This window comes from Vidua chalybeata, chromosome 1 (genome assembly GCF_026979565.1).
Source record: "Vidua chalybeata isolate OUT-0048 chromosome 1, bVidCha1 merged haplotype, whole genome shotgun sequence".
NCBI classification, from domain to species: domain Eukaryota; kingdom Metazoa; phylum Chordata; class Aves; order Passeriformes; family Viduidae; genus Vidua; species Vidua chalybeata.
Window position 1 is genome coordinate 16224112 of NC_071530.1, and position 17392 is coordinate 16241503.

General features: G+C 40.0%; 1 protein-coding gene across 2 annotated transcripts in view; it reads left to right on the top strand.

The window, feature by feature from the left end:
* The window catches only part of MKX (mohawk homeobox), a 48743-nt gene extending 32625 nt beyond the window's left edge, over window positions 1–16118 (top strand). Inside the window, exons 6-7 of one of the 2 annotated variants that reach the window (XM_053966208.1) lie at window positions 13375–13408; window positions 13521–16118. In XM_053966208.1, coding sequence (XP_053822183.1) covers window positions 13375–13408; window positions 13521–13707 — 221 coding nt within the window. In that variant the 3' untranslated portion in view covers window positions 13708–16118. The remainder of the gene's footprint in view (window positions 1–13374; window positions 13409–13520) is intronic. The other variant, XM_053966217.1, reaches the window with a different exon arrangement.
* The last annotated feature ends 1274 nt before the right edge of the window (window positions 16119–17392 follow it).

The following is a 17392-nucleotide window of genomic DNA, read 5'->3' on the forward strand; positions in this document are numbered from 1 at the left end:
CTGTGTTGGAGGTGTGAGAGGAAGGGTGAGTGTTGCTGCAAATGGGACTGGGGGTGGTCAGCAGGCTTCAGGTTGCTTTGAGCAGCACTCAGGATGCTCCTACCTGAGACAGTAGTCGCCTAGTAAGTGCTATCCAGAGAGAATTTTTTTAAAGATTTGCTGAACCTGGAGTCACAGTTTTTGGTTGATGGTGTTGTCCAACACTAGCCAAGACCTGCCTCCGAGCTGGGTGAGCCACACCCAGTGCTGCTCAGAGGGGCTGGTTTTGCCAACACCTTTCTAGTTTGTTTGTCTGAAGTGACATGTTGGTGCCACCCAGCTAGGCTGGATTTTGTGCATCCTGATGAATCTGTACTATCAAGCAGAGCATTTGCTGGTGGTGCAAGGTCTGTTTGCCCTTTGTTGGAGAAGGACAGTGGGCAGGAATTCAGGCAGTGTCCACACATAGGATTTGCTCTGTCAGCTTCGCAGGCCCTTTGCAGAGCTCCATAAACTTCACAGACTGTGATGTATAGGCAGTTGTTCTATGGGAAAGCTTTGGCTCACGGGCAAAAATAAAAAGTTCTTGCAAAATTAAAGAAAAAGCTTTTCTTGTTATAAAAGTGGAAACAGAAGTACTACTAATAATAGCAGCAAGTTAATTAAAAAACATGAAACAGTTCACAGAGCTTAAAGAGTTTGTGCTGTGGCTGCCTGGCTTGCATGTCTGCTGAGAGTCCTCCTCTTATTCTCTGTCCAAAAGCTCAAAGCCTAAAGTTGAACTGTTGGAGGGATCAAAGGATCTCACTTTCTTTCACCATAGTTATTTCCTAAAAAATATAAATGTTCTTTATGTCTGGAGCCATGGCTTCATGTCTCTTCAATTTTCTTTATAGAAATGCTGGTATTTTCTAATTTTTATTCACATATCTATAGCCCAGTTTCCCATTGCAAACCTTGTTGGGTGAAGAGTTTTTGGTTTTTGGTTTTTTTTTTTTTTTTAAATTTATGGTAACATGAGGAAAGACCAATTATTTATAATGCTAATAAAACTTCTGAGCTGGTTTTGATTTATAGAGCTTCTAAATTAATCAAACTTTATATTTTTTGAAGTATGTCTGTTGATTTAACCATAAATACAATATGGCTTTACCATAAATAAGTATGTGTGGTTTAAGTCTGATATGGCACACTGTTGCAGGAGAGAATTCCCTGGCAGAAGTCTTCTGGCTTCCAGGAAAACACGTATGAACTAAAGTAAAACAAATACATAGTAAATATGACATTAGCACCTCCTGCAACTGTCTTACATATTTTTGAAGCACCTTATGTCTACGCCAACCTGATATTTGTAAACAGTATTCACCCTATTTTGAGGGAAAATGTTACAAGGGCTACTTCAGATAACATTGTCTTTCATCTTGGAAACTGACAGCCAGCAATTCAGTTAGGTTTTAGAGGAGGCTATTGGCTTTAACTGCTTTTAGATCACATTCACTGGTCAATGTGTTGGTGCCTTTTTGGGAGAAATATGTTCAATACCTGTGGATAGTGTATTTTTCCTGTGGTAATAGTACATTGTGCATCAATAACTCATAATCGTATTACAAGATTTTATTAATAAAATTCTTACAAAATAATTTTATAGTATGAAGGGAATGGATTACTTTTTATCACTTATTATTTAAAATATATGTACTATTACTGTCACAATTATTGTTAATACTATTTTAGTCCAGTGTCTATTTAGGTACAGCTTCTAGTGGCTAGTGTAGCTTTTTCAGGTGAAAACTGTTTGCAGTGATCTCAGAAAATCGTCTTCTTCACTCAGAGAAACAGCCTGAGCATATTGCCCATAGTTCAGAAAACTCTCTGTTTGAAGGCAAATCTGTTTGCCTTGAAATACTGTGGCTTAGGGTCCTCCACAGCTCAGCAATTGCCTCTTTGCGAGCTGCTCTTCCTGAGATGAATGGCAAAGGCTTTGAATGAGCCTCGTTGTTATATGAGCAGCGTGTCCTGCAGTTAGAGGAGCCGAGCGGAGCAGAACTGCTCTCTGCGGCACCACGGAGTGAGCTTTGCAGAGGCTCTAAAAGTCTTGCGGTTGTGCTATACCAAGAAGAGCAGGCAGCATCTCAAGGTCGGGATGAGGTGTGAGCCCTGTCTCTCAGCAGCAGTCTTTGCTGCAATACAGGTCCCTTATGGTGGTGCAGCGTTGCTGTCTGTCACTGCTCCGCCGGTGCTCTCTGCCACGTGGATGCTCAGTGCCCTGCTACGTGCTGCTCATTCACTCAGCCTGCCTTAGCAGCTGAGGCCCGGGGTGCAGGGAAATCTGAACCCAGTCTCTGTCTTGTTATCAGTTGGCAATGCTTCCCTGCTGGTTTCTTGAAAATCACTGTCTCCAAAAGCAGCAGCGTGTGTTGAATAACAAACCCCTTCACGTTCAAGCTCTTCAGGCTTGGGAACAGAGCCAACATTCTTGAAGAATGATTTAGCGGCCAATAAACATCTGCAAGGTCTGTAAGACTGTCAGAAGCAGTAACATCGAAAGTAAAGATCATATCAGTAGCAATTCCCCTGTCCTGACAAGGCATTCAGTGCAAATATTTGTTCAGTCATCCTCGTTCTCATTCCTGTTATCACAGACAGTTTCATACATTTTGCCAGAGAAGCAATTTCATCTTCTTCCACAAAGCTGTTCACATCCAAGGCCTCTGCAATGTTAAGTACTGGCCTACTACTGTTTCAGGACCTCCCACATGTGCTCCTTCAGAGTGCAGAAACCTCATCTGTCTTAGGCAAAGGCTCGGCTGTGAAGGGCGCTTACAACTTTCAATTAGCGAGCATCTACAGTGTTAAAGTTTAGCTGCTCCTTGAGAATTCAAGCCCAGTGTGGCTGATTTATTCCACTGCACCAATCTCTGTGATAGCCCAGAGAGGCTTTGAGCTCTTCTTAGTATGATTCTTCTGCAGAGTTACTGGAATTCCACTGCATTAGGACTCAAACCATTTTAACACAAGATGATGTTTAGAGTAGAGGAGGAGGTGTATCTGCTTCTTCAAAAGCTCTTGGCAAATAGGCACATCTTCCTGAATAACTCTGGGCATGATGATCTGCTCCAAGAGCCTTCTGCCTTTTAGTGCACTGCCTTTCGCACAGTGAATAGGAAAACTGAAAACACAGCCCTTCTTAATAGGCCTCCCAATTTACTAGAATCTCTGAGGGCCTGTTTAAAAGGTGCCTGGGAATATCTAGGTTTGGGAAGAAATCCTGTAATGGAAATAATAACAGTGCAAGTTGTGGTGAGCAGGAACATGAAGACTGCAATAGCTTCACAAGAGAAAACAGAGGAAACAAAACTGAAGAGCTGACTCAAAAATAATGCTGTCAAACACTAAAATCACTTTTGTGCAACTGGAGATGAGAATAATCCACAGGCAGCTCCTTCTGCAGCTCACTCAGCACTTTCTTTCTGCTGATTATTCTGTATGTGGTCAGGGAGGTGTGTGACTTCAGCTTTCTGTGTATGTTGCTGTTATTCCTCAGGATGCTAGATAAAGGGGTTCCAATCACATTTTGAGGTAGATGAGGAAAGAGATACTTTTCTGACATATGTAACCTGGCCTAGTTTGAAAGATGCCTCAAAACCTATCTTATACCCTCATTGGCTGCTCACTGCTGGTTCTGTACCACCAAAGCCATAGCATGAATGCAGCTGAGCCCCTCTGAGGACAGGATGATTTCATGATGTGCTGCTTAGTGCCCCTTGATACATTCTATCTGGCCCTTTTCTAAGTTTAATAAAGGTGTTTTCATAAGATATCTGTTGGATTTCACAAATGGATAAGTAAGGCATCAAAAAATTACAATTTAATATTAGCTGCATAAGACCCTGAGGATGCTCATGATTTCATGGCTTTTTATGCGTGCAAAGCAACACTCTTGTTAACCTCACTTGTACCTGTGAGTGCTCAGCCATGCTGAAGTTGGAAGCCCAGGCTCTCAAGTCAGAATCTAGAGACCAGGGAATGTACTGTAGCACCTGTGAAAAGGTCAGTTAGAACAACTTACTGAGCCCCACACAAACCTGTAGAACAAGCAGAGAGACTGTCAGTCACTAATATGATGTACTTAATGTGTTAAGTCCACCTGTCTTCTCTCTTCTTGTGTTCTCTTACTGCAACAGCCTTGGAGCTGCTGTGTCATGGCACCAAGAGAAAGGTGTCACCAGGTGCTGCAGGTTCAGCCCTGGCACAACTCCATCATGTGCCTTCAGGAAGTGGTGACCACAGAAAATACCATGTGTGATTGTACTGCTGTATACTTTGCGTGAAGGCAGGATGCTTAGCCATTCCCATTTTTATGCAAACATAATGTAGAAGCAGATACAGGTAGGTATATATTAGAAAATATCTGTATCTCCTTGGAGATATAAACAATCTTAAATTTCGCATGTAATCCCTGGATTTGCAGGATCTGTTGTGCAACAGTTGTCTGGGTTACCATGCGGCTCTTCTGTAGCTTAAAGTCATTTTTATAGCTGTTTGATTGCTGGAGCCCTGCTGATGCATTTTTCTTACAAGCTCCTTGAATTTGTATGCTTATGATCTCACAGCACAGTAAGTTTGGGACACTACTTAGGTGTCTGTGGTTTAGTATTTGCACGTGTCAGCAGTAGTTTATGCGGATATTAGGAAAAGGTTCTTCACCCAGATGGTGGCTGGGCACTGGAACAGGCTCTCCAGGGAAGCAGTCACAGCACCAAGCCTGCTGAATTTCCAGAAGCATTTGGACAATGCTCTCAGGCTCATGGTGTAATTCTTGGGGTCCTGTGCAGGGTCAGGAGCTGGACTTCAATGATCCTTGTGGGTCCGGCTCAGGATATTCTATGATTCTGTGGTAAGTATTGTGCACATTTCAATACCACATGCAGTGGGTGGAAGAAGCTGTGTTTAAAGAGACCATATTTGTCAGTTCTTCATCTTACAGGTGAGTAAAAGAAACTGAATTTTGTCTCTCAGATAGACTTACTCATTCTTTACTCCATGCTTCTGGCTAAACATACCATGGAAATCAGTTCTGACATTCACTGAGAAGTTCCTCCACTTGCCTGAAAATACAGCACCTTGTAATTTAAATTGTCTCTGTACAGCATATGCCTGGCTCCCAGGAGCAGGAGAGGAGCTGGCTCCTGCGAGCAAGGCTGCAGGAATTGGTGGCACATTTCTCTAAATTCTGCAAGAAGCTTCTGAAAATATCCTGTGTGCATGCATTCATATCATAACATTACACCACATATATAGGGTCTGCTCCCAAACCCATAGCCAACTAGCACAGCAAAATCAGATTTTACTGCTGTCATGTCAGCCTAGGGTTGAAATATGGCTTTGAAACCCTCCCTTTCACCCTGCTTTTTTTAATGAAAAACAATCGTGCTGGAGTGTAATAGTGCTTACCCTGGCTGCATTTGACTTTAGCTTTTTATTTTTAAAGCCTTATTTTAGTCTTTAAGAGCTCCCAATTATAATCTTTAGATCCAGAGTGAAAGACTGAATGTGCATGCCTGCACAACAGCAGCTTTCCTGTGTGGGAGCAGTATATTTTTGTATTAAAAATAAAGAAAGTTGACATAGTGGTATGTTTTCTCCCTTTATATTCGTCACTTTTATTTTTCCTGGTGAATCTTCATTTGCCATTTTGTCATTTTCTTTTTTTTTTTGTAACATCTCCCATTGTCTTTCCTTTATTTCTTTTTTTCTTTTCCTCTTCTCTTTATTTCACCCTCCCCCTTACCTGCTGCCTAATGTGGTTTTCAATGTTAAGCCCTAATGGTTTGCGACAGAAGGGCAAACCACTTCATCTGATGAGTCAGCACAGCACGTGTTGTAAATCCCTTCCCAAATAACACACACACACACACACACACACACACACACACACACACACAAAAGAAGCTTAGGTCAGATGTTCCTTTATGCACTGTGAAATGCATGTGGGAGACTATCACCAAGGAATCTGACAATATTGCACGACTCAATGAGGAGCATGCCAACTCAATGAGAAAAAAATGTATTTCAGTCAGCTTTGCAGCAAACTTGTAAAGAAAATAAAACCCTATAACCATCAGTTTGTTAACAGCTCACCTCAACACTCACAGCCCCAGCTCCCATTATAGGCTCTGCTAAGGTCTGGCTAAGAAAACAAGATTCACACAGTGCCCTGAATCTCACCAAGGAGAACACATTGTCACTGGTCAGTGAAAATTTAAAGTCAACTGTGACAGCCAGAACAATTAAGTGATTTACACCAGTTTTTTATCTATTTTGCTAGCTCATAAATTCTTATATTCATGTGCATAGTTCAAGATTCTAAGACCATTTGCACCAAGCCTACTATTATGTGGGGCTTTCAGTGCACTTATTAATGCAAATATTAATATAGACTTGCAAACTCAGTTCTCTTTTATGATTTATAAAATACACTTATCACAGTCTCTGTGGGCATGTACACTCATTTTATAAAAATCACATGTATTAAAATGTAATTAGATGCCTACTCCCACTGCAGCAGGCTCCAGGCTGCACAATGTAAAAAAGTCTTTGGATGCTCAGATATTCAGCAAAAAACTTGAGTGTTAGCAGTCCTTCACAGTTAAAGCTTATATGTGAAGTTTGATGCAAGAAACAAATTGCAATTAAGTGTTTTCACAGAAAAAGTTTGGTCTAGGGCATGATGGAAAAGGGATGTTTCTAACATTGGCAAGACCCACCATATGGATCTTAATAGAAGATGTCAGACCAGGGCTATAGCTGTTCCTGGGAAAAAACCCACTGGGTGAACAGGGAAAAATATTCACTCTAGTGGTCACTGTGGACATAAATTGCCATTATGCAGTTTGTTCATCTGAAAGGACATAACAGCTGATGACAGGTGAGTTGTTATACTTGCTGTCCCTGTGAAGCCAAAGGAGTGAGGTAACAGGGTTGTGGGGGTGACTTCATTACAAGCTGCTCTGTAACCTCCTCCTGGAAGAAAGAGAGCAGCGGTAAAATAAAGCTTTGCTGAAAAGGAGCTTTCTCTAGAGCCTGGACCCAGAGCTCATTCCTGCAAGTTTCTGACAGCTTTCCTCCTCCCATCCAACTAAAGGACATGGCAATAAATCTTTGTCAGTAGAAATCCAGTACACCCCTGAGATTGGACGAGCCGTGATTGGTATTCTGCACTCTCCCAGGTCACACTGCCATGCTGTGTCTGCAGCCACAGGTCACCTGAAACTCCAACAGGGACTTCCATTCCTCCACCAAAAGGTTCTGCTGCATGAGCGCTGCCAGCCCCAACCAGATGGTTTCACACATTCCTTCCCAGCCCAGGACCTGCTTTGGGGCAGGAGTGGACTCAAAAGGGACAACATTGAAGGGATCCCATGTGGAGGTGGCCTGGGGTCTGCAGGAGATCAGCCACCGAGGCGTGTTTGGGGAATATTTCTGTAGGAGACTCTGCGGTTTGGAGTCTCTTCCAGCATGAGCTTTCCTGTCTGCACTTCTTCATAATTTATCCTTAATAGGTCTACTGTCCCTGAGGAAACTGGGAGGATGGTGCAAAAGGAAAAGGGTTTTAGGAGTTTCAGTGCTGGGTGGGATGAGTCCTGTCTGTGTGTGGAAAACCTGTGGTAGTGTGGGTCGCTGGCTGAGCAGTTACCCATGTTTACAAGCTCATTTGTCTGTTTACATTAGGCTCAAAATGGGACACTGCAAGTGTAAATACGGGATGGCCAGATCCTTCTTCCTCCAATTCTAGCTAGAGAAGCTGAGGTTTCCTTGTTTTTCAAAAGATGCTTTTGCACCAAGATTAAATGATATTTTTTGTAAGAGCCCTGGCCTGCTGCTTTGGGCTACAATTTCCCCTCCCTTGCATAACTGAGCAGCCTGGGCTAAGCCACGTTCCCTCCCCAGCTGTGGGTGGTTACTAGTGGTGTTGTGTGGTTCACGGTTTACTTCAGGATCCTTCAGGGGCAAAGGAGCTGTGTCAATGCAGAAGAGCACAGGAGTTTTAACTCAAATTAACCTTTGTTCTTGGGGAAACAGAGATCTGAAAGTCTTATGCACCCTGAAATTGTGGTTTGGAAAATACTGGAGTCAAGGTGTGTGTGTGTGTGACCTACAGAAATACTTCATCTTCCCACTCATTTACATGTAATGTTCATTTTTCTTTCAACTGCCTCAGTTTATTTCCTGTTTCTCCTTCTTTTTCCTCTTCTTACTTATTTTGAAAATGCTGGTCAACACATGTTAAGCCAGAGTCTCCAAAACCAACAAAAGAAAGTTCAGGAGAGGCAGTGAGAGAAACAACTAAATAATGTTGCCAATTTTAAAATGAAGATAAGTTATACAGGACCTTTTATTGAACCAACAAATGTTTTATAGTGTTCACCATTTGAGGCCAGCAGTTCTTTTTTTTTCCCCTCTATTTTAAGCTAGAATAGAAGATGTGTAATTCATCAGGAATCTGTACATGTTTAAGTAGCTTCAAAAAATACGACAGTCATGTGAGACTGACCTACTGTGCCTTGACTTCTACGTCCATTTTTCCCCACTACATAATGTTCTGTACCCTTCCCTCTCTGTCTCGTTCCCTCATTCACACATTCTTTCCCCTGTTGGTTTCAAGCCATCTTTGCTTTGTCAGTGTTACCTGATAACACAAAGCAGGGTTTAAGCCAGTTGTTGTGGCTCAGCTTGAGCCGGATACCGCAGTGAGTGGGGGAGCAGTGTGAGGCTGCTTGGTGCTACGTAAGGGGTCAGTCTTGCCTTCGCTGCTCCCAGCAGGACCTTAGGGTGTATTTCATCACTGCACACATGCAGTGCTTAGTTTAGAAGTCTCAAATCCAAATGATAAAATGTAACTGTAATTAACATTTAGCACACTCCTGAAGTCGTCCAAATATATAAAAAAATTATTAGTCTGGATGCAGCAAACAGTAAGGGTCTGAGTTGTTCTGAAGTATTTGAATGTGGTGCAAGCTCTATGTCACCAGAGAGGCTTTGGGCATAGTAAATTGGAGATATGTGATGCTATTGTGCAGTTTAAGGTTGGTTTGCCTGCAAGAACGCTGGGCTTAATTTTCTTTGGCTAGGCCTTTCTGATAGCAGAAGAAAAAAGGAAAATATTTTAAATATAAGAGAAATCCTGGAAAATTCTGTTCTTAAATGCTTTTGAAATAGTCAAAATATTGCCTAGGCAGTATTTTGACTTTGGACTTCTGTGTTTCATCTACATCTCTGCTATAATGGGACAGTAGGCTACCTTGCAAGAGAGTTGTCAGGATCAGCGAGTTAATATTTATAAAGAAATTTCATGGTGAAAAAAAAGATGCCATATATATTATTAATAATGATGTGAGTCCTGAAAAATACCATGCTGTATCACAAAGCTGGTATTGTCTGGTGTCTACACTCTTGGCACTGTGCCCTACAGTAAACTGTATACTGAAAACTCATACTAATGGAAAGGTATACAGAATTCCATTGGTAGGTGATTTATAGTGACTTCCTATTATAAACAAGAGGGAACAAATATCCTGCCTTGCTGGTTTCTTTGGGTGGATGTTGAGAACAGAATGAGACATTCTTGGCCAGGCAAAAGTGATTCTCTGGATGCTTACAACTGAGAGTAGAATGAAGCACCAGAAAGTGAGGTATAAATGACAACCCCTAATTTTAAATTATTAAGTTTCTATTTTCACAGTGTTTAAAACTTTCTGGCTACAGAGCAAATGACCACTGTTTTAAGTGATTTCCAAACCTGTAGCAAAAAGGTATTTCTGATGTTTAATATTAAATAGATTTATTATAGAATCTCAATATATGTTGAAAGCCTACCACCATCCTTTGACAAGAAGCATAATCCTTTCTGAGATGCTACAAAACACCTTCAGCAGCAGCTTCTTCTGGTTTCAAATACTAAATATGCTATTGAGCACTACTGTTGTTTGTTTAGGAAAACTATTTGTGCTGGCCAGTTGTATGCTGTTAAGAAGTATTTATGTCTGTGTGTAGAAGGGTAAACATATTTTTTAACCTATCAAATGAGTCTTGGGAACGGTGTGGAATACAATAATTCATCAGTGCTGGCTTTCCCAGGACTCACTTGACACACTGATCTAAGCTCGACCAGTCTGTAGGGGTTTAAATTTGTGTGACAGTTTGCCTTGATCTGACTATTGAGAGAGCCACACTCTTTAGGAACAGACCAGAGCTGCTGCCACCGAAGGCGTATGAGATTAAAGGTAATTAACCATAGTGCTTGGAGAGAGCAGCTCTGGTGCAACTTTGGTACCTCAAGGTTGGTAAAGCGCTGCTTCTCATGTAGTATAGAGAGGGGAGTGGAGTGCCCATCAGCACTTGCTCTGGGGTGAGTCCTCAGCTGAGGCTACTTGATGAAATTCAGAATGCTCCATCATTTTTCCATTCCTTTCATCACCATTTCCAGAGAGGTTAGCCAGCTCTGGTGCCACTACCTAATTGCCTAAATAGGGATGTATTGTGTGATGGTCAAGCAAATAAACACTTTCCGTTTTCAGAATGCAGTTCTTTGCTTCTTTTCATGGAGCAATCTCACCAAAACATTGCTTTTACAATTGAAATATACTTTGCAATTCTTGTGCAGGAATCTCAAATATTAAAAGCTTCAGTTATCAAAATCTTTAATTAGTAGTTAGAGGCAGAGCAGATAGATTACAAAAGATGAAGAAAAAGCAAAATATTGAGTAAAACTCACAATTTTGCAGTTTTTTTATACACTTGATAGTATTTTGTCATCTATGTTCTTTCTCTGGTGGGTGATGACCCAGACATGACTAGCCTGCATTTCTTCCAGGCTGAGCTAAGCCATTAAGGCTGTAGTTAATACTAGCAGTGTCTAATGTCTCTATATAAAAATAGATATGAATCATTGATATACTGAATAGCCAAAGGAGAGATATGGTCCTCCCCCCATCCAGCTCTCAGCATATCCACATGGATGATAATGCTGTCCAAAGGACAAAAGTGTGAGGAAGGGGCCACAGAACAGAACTTAGGGATTTGGCTTTGCAGCAGCATTCAGGGACATTGGGCTGCAGTGTTAAATAGAATAGCTGAATCCACTTCTTGGAGGACATCTCTGTTCTTTATTAATGGAGTCCAAACAAATAAAGATACAAAGATATATGACTTAGATGGCAGTTTCGTGGCATGTGAAGTGAACCCCACTTTTGCTTTGAGTCATGTCAAATTAGTTTGACTGGCAAGATGTCAAGGAGAGCATAAGGAAAGGTCTTTGTCTCTCTCACTGAGGTTATCCCCAAACAAAAAAAAAAAAAAAAGGTAATACTTATTTCCTTTGCTAAAGGCTGTTCAGACACAAGGCAGCTGCTTGGATGCTGTGGTAGTGCAAACTGGTATATGCCGTCAGAGGTTTGGTATAGCAGAAAAGGAATTTTGGCAAGAAAAAGAGGGCTTATTCTTTGAAATTATGGATTTTCAGACTTCATTGTACTAACATGCTTGAGAGCAGTTATTAGCCAGAGCTTTGCAAATTATCACTGATGGTTTTATTTTAACCCAGTTTTGAGTTTCTTTGACATATTATTTGTTTGAAAAAAACATAAAATACGAACAGAATAAGAAACTAAGTGTGATTCAGGAAAAATCTTCAGCAAAGTTAAAGAATGGGCAGCTCTTTCCGCCTGGATTTTATTTTTTAGCTTTGCTACTGCTTTTATATACCATGGGCAAGATGCTTTCTTTGAGAGCTGGCTAAACACCAGTAAAAAATATTTGCAAATACTCCTTCAAATAAATGCTGGAATTGGAATGTGTGTCACCATTCACACCTACTTCCCTCAGAAGTTTGTATAAGCAATTTTTTTGTTCATAGGAAATATTTTCCAACAGCAAAAGAAACTGACAGATGCTTGAGAGAGGTGTATTTATATCCAGGTTTGCTCTGGCAATGATGTTCTCTATTACTTGTCATTTCCATTTCTATACCTACTGATCTATTCAGTCCTAAACATCATCTTGAAAATTGTCTCTAATTAAAAAAAAAAACAATGAAGCAGGGCTGAAGAATTCTTCATAGCCAAGTACAGTGTGAAGAAGGCGACTTTTCTGTCATCCAGTACCTCTTTCTGGATCAAATGTTTCTTTTTTCTTTGATTCCTTGTCCTCTGCTTAGGCTGGTCTTCCCCTTCTTGAATTTCTTTCAAGCATTGTTCTAAGAGATCTTAAGAGATACTGATTTAAGCCGTGCTCTTTTTGAACAACACTTAAATCTTGGTCACCTGGGAACATTTATTTATAAAGCTGTTTTCCAAAAGGACGGAGGCCTGCTAGATCAAACAGGCAAACAGCTGCTCTCTGAAATTGCAGCTGGTCTCCCTGTGGTTCTTTAGTGGGACTGTGGTCTCCAGCAGTCATCTCCAAGTACTGGGCAGTGCAGCTGAGCTGAATTATTGGCTGTAGGAGACAATGGACTGCTGGCTGTGGTGGGCAAGGTTGCTCCTAAGGGAAGGGCTACCAAGAGTTATTCCCTGGAATAACCCTTGGAACTGGAAGCGCTGTTTAAAGACAAGATCAACTTTTAATTAATAATCTGATGGAAGTCTAAGTTTGGCTTTATTTGGGAATCTGGCCTCGCAAAGATGTACATTACTTTTTGAGATTTATGTTGTGTTTAGAGGCTTTTTGGGTCTTGTAGTCATTAGTACTCATGGCATTGCTGTTTCTTTGGTTTGACTTGTGTTCCATAGGAATTGGAGTTGGGCATCGGCTTCTTGCTCCTCTATAATGTATTTCTGTGTCAGGATAGCAAACCCACTGAATAAAGTTTATACATTTCTGCCTGGTAAATATTTCTGGCTTCTCTGGGATGTGAGGACTTAGTGAATGAACAAATATGACTCTTGATGAGGAAGTGTAGTTTATGCCTGTGATGCAGTTTCATCTCTGAGGGCTGTTAACCAGGTGTGCTTGTTACTTGTGTCCCTCGCAGAGTCCTATTTTTAGTGCATACTAGAAGGCATTCACTGAAAGGCAATTAAGCTGATTTTTATTTTTAGGTTTTGCAATTCCTTATGTCCTTGGTATTCAAAACATAAATATGTTTTGAAGAACTCCTCTATTACCCTGCAAAATGTAGGTGGACCTTCAGGAACAGCTACACTTACAGTGTAGCTTTCTCCAGGAAGATGCCTGCATGAAGCTGCTCCTTTATGTGTGTCAAAGCAAAGATTTAATTTTAGATCTGGTATCAATTTTGGAATAAATCTTGGGTTATTTTTCAATATGCCTATTCCCTGAACAGGCTTGTTTTTAAAACTATTAAAATAAAATAGACTTTTCTTTTCCTGTTTTCAGAAAATCTGGAGAATGGACCAAATAAGTGTGAAAGGTGAGTAAGGGACTTCACAGTTTTCCAAAACTATTGTTGCTATTACAGTTTTCCTGATACCATGTAGCTATGTAAGATGTGTGTGTAAATATTTATTATTGCTTGAATCTAGTGCAGCTATCAGAAAGGGACCCAGCAAAGATGAGACGTACTGGAAGGAGATCAACGCAGCTATGGCCCTAACGAACCTTGCGCAGGGGAAGGATAAACTGCAGGGAACTACCAGCTGCATCATTCAGAAATCATCACATATATCAGAAGTAAAGACTGTTAAAGTGCCATTAGTTCAGCAGTTTTAAGGGATGGGTCCTCTTTCTTTTTCACGTCAAACAGACGTTTTCCTCACAGGATTTGTTTTCAGCAAAATCCAATTCACACAGGAGGAAAATGTGGAAAATAGGTCCCCTTTTACAGAATGGTCAGTTAAAAAAATTAAGGTCCCTTCTGACTCAGATGTTTTCATTGTATTAAATGAAATGTTCAACTGCTTCTATAAAAGGCATGTAAATTTTAAAAACCCTGTTTTTATCAAAACATTAACTTATTTTATGTTAATCGAAGTGCGCATAAGATGTTTGCATTGCTATTACAGTAAGTGCCTTGCTTTGAAAAAATAAGCTATAACGTGGGCATAGTACAACAGTGTTATGCCTCAAAATGACAATGCCATAATGCTTAAACTTTGTATATTATTCCAAGTGGGCTTAAGCAGCCGAGGGCTAAACACAATACTGCTGAAGGCCCTGGAGAGTTGTGCTTATTTGACTTGTACAAATTGATGAGTCTTAATGAAATTGTTACATCATTCTCACTCTTTTTTTTTAATCAACAGTGTTATAAAAATTGTACAGTATGTTTTGTCAAAGTGACGATAAGGTTGTTATGCATGTTTCTTACCTGTATATGCAGTATATTAAAATACCAAAATCATTCCTTTGAAAAGTGCAATACTCTAGAACACACAAATTTAGGAAATAAGTTAATTGTTCAGATTATTTTGAACTTATACATATGCTGTGTTGCTCATTAAAGATTTCTAGTTGAGAAGGTTTTAGTTGGACTAGTTGTAAATTCAAGTTGAATTTCTATAATTTTAAAGCTTTACTAGTGACTTACTGAAGTTTTGATAGAAGTAAAATTGGTTTCTTCTTGTACAAAACTAAAACTATAGTGCCATTCAGAAATGTTTCCATGGTGGAACTTATTACTTTAATGTGGTTTAAACATTTTTATTTTGTATGTACTGCATAAATGAGGACAGTTGATTGACATTTCACATTTCAGTAAGAAAAGCCTATAATATAAACTATCAAAGTCCAAACAAGAATCACAAAAGGAACTGAAACATTGAAAAATCTCAACATTTAAGGCAAGAGGCTTTTAAGAAGATACTAAACCATGTATTAAATGTCATGTCTCTAAAATTGACTGCTATTGAGTGTAATAACTATCATAAAACTGGGTTTATTTTTAAATTTTTTCTGGAGGTGTACAAGTTTTTCTTAAGTCATATAACAATAGTCTAATGAGGTTTACAGTGCTTGAATAAACAGTGGCAAAGCCAAAACCAATTTATACAGAATCTGTTATGGAAAACTGGAAAAGAGATGATTGTTGGTAGGATTTGGATTTTTTCCTGTGGGTATCCTGTCAGGTTTTTCCTACTTATCCCTTTCCTTTCTTCTCTTTCTGGTGAGCCATCAATGAACAAGACAAGACTTTAGTTCTGCTCCTGCTGAGTTTAATGGCAGAACTCCCGCATCAATGGAAGCAGGACTATGCTAATGATGTAACTAACTTGCAAATAGAGGCTGTTTCAGTTGCACTAAAGTAGTCAAGACACATTGCAAATATCAGCCTTGGTGTGACTTCTTAGGAAACTTCTTGATGTAACATAACGTTGTTGGTTTTATTTAGTGTACAATGAAAATTATTTGATATGAAAATATTTTGTACATATATATTTTTACTTTGTTTTCTAAATTGCTGATTTGCATTGACTTAAAGTGCCAAGCAAGAAATGTATGTTGTGACTGTATGAACAGTTGAAGTATGTTTTACTGACTTGCATCATTATATGTCTAAGATTCCATGACATTAATTTTTAATACTTTACTGGATTTTGGCATAATAATGTGAGTTTATAACTAATAGCAGAGAGTTAATACTTCACTTTTGTTCATACTATTATAAGTTATTCTGGTATTAAATATTTTGTGACAATAAATTCATGGTTTTGACAAACTCTTCTGTTAGGAATATTCAGTGTTTTTGTCTTTATAAACAACAAAATTTGTCATGTAGAAAGGGTACTTTTGGGGACTCCTCTGAAGTAAAACTGGAGAAGGCAGGCCATTGTATAAACAACTTGTTAATGGTTCTCTTTTCCAATGATCAAAGCACAAGAATAATCTGTAAAACACATCAAGTGGGTTTTAAATTTAAGAAGTACTTGGCCTAAATTCTTGTTACTGTTTCCTTTAATTTATTTTTTTTTCTACTGCTGCTTTAGAGTTTTCTGAAAACAAAAATTCTGATGAATTATGTTTGTGTCTTTTTTAAATAACAAAAGTCATGATCAGTGCTGAGCCAACAGCTAATGAAAACTCAGTAATTATTTATGATATTGGAAAAGCAAACATTATTACTATTGCTCTTCTTTGTTTCAACATATGTAACCATTTTAGTAAAATAAATAACTGCAAACAACCTCTTGCTGGTTTGAATTAAATATTCATTTATCTGTCCTTAGGCATTTGCATTTCTGGTTTCCTCTAATAGTCAGAGTTTCCCTGTACTGGGATACAAGCCTGTGATAGGCAAGGACAAAGCAGCAAAGTTATTCTGATCAATACACCTTGTGGTACGTGGTTGTGTGAAGTAGTTTAGCTCATACCCGATGAAAATGACTGCAGCAAGGTTTGAGTAATGACTGCTAATGACAACGTGGCATGATGCTGATAAATCCTCCACATTGGAGGAGTGCAGGGGGAAGCCATAGCTCCTCACTGCCCTGAGTCCCTGGAGAAGGTCTATCAGTTGGGAAAAACTTAGGTCATTTAGGTTTTTTGGGAGCACAGGCTACATTTGCCTACATTGCCCTCTGTGGATGTTCGGCTGTGGAACCTTGGTGGAGAAGGAGATGAAGTCAGCCCATGCAGAAGCTCAGTGCTCGTAGCAGAGAGCCCAGTGCAAGTGATCTCTTAACTTTTGTGCCTCGGCAAAGCTGCTCCACTTGCACGGGAGGAGTGATAGCTCAGATTTGGTGGGCAATCGTCACTTTCAGGTTTTATGTCCTGCTGATCTGTGATAAACGTGTACTGCTGCAATACCTCTGGCCACCCACCATGTCAGTGGAGATCTGGATATTCAGCTGATACGTGAGTTCCTGAGGGGGTATGTACAGCCTGACTTTTGCTGTTGGGAATGTGTAAAAACACCCACATCTTAATGATGCTGAGCTACTTGGCACCTACTTTATACCTGAGTCTGACATGAAGACACCAACTCAATCTGCTCCCACCTACTCTGTCACACCATTTGCCAGAGCTGAGCAGTCCAAACTCTTATAAACCACTGAGTAAGGGGAGCTCAAATTTTCAATTCAGTAGTTAGAATATCTATTGGGCTCAGGATTGCAGACTGCTCTCCTAGCACCACACAGCTGCTGCAACCACTGAGCTGTAGTTCTCACTTTGTAGCCTCATATCCTCCACTGGTGACCTAATGCAGAGATACATGTGCCAGGTGAAGTATTCCACCAGAGAGAATGAGAGCAAGTCCCAGGACAGCACATAGACCATTTTGAGGATGTTTGATAACTCTGGCTTACGTTTTAACTTGGAGTTTGACAAAGGACGGCAGCTAGACTTGGATACCCACACACAAGTGCATGAAGTGGCCACTGTACTATGAGCTAGAAGGAGAAGATGGGGGAGGAGGCTGATAACATGTCTGTACTGTGAAAGGAAGAATGAATTTAGC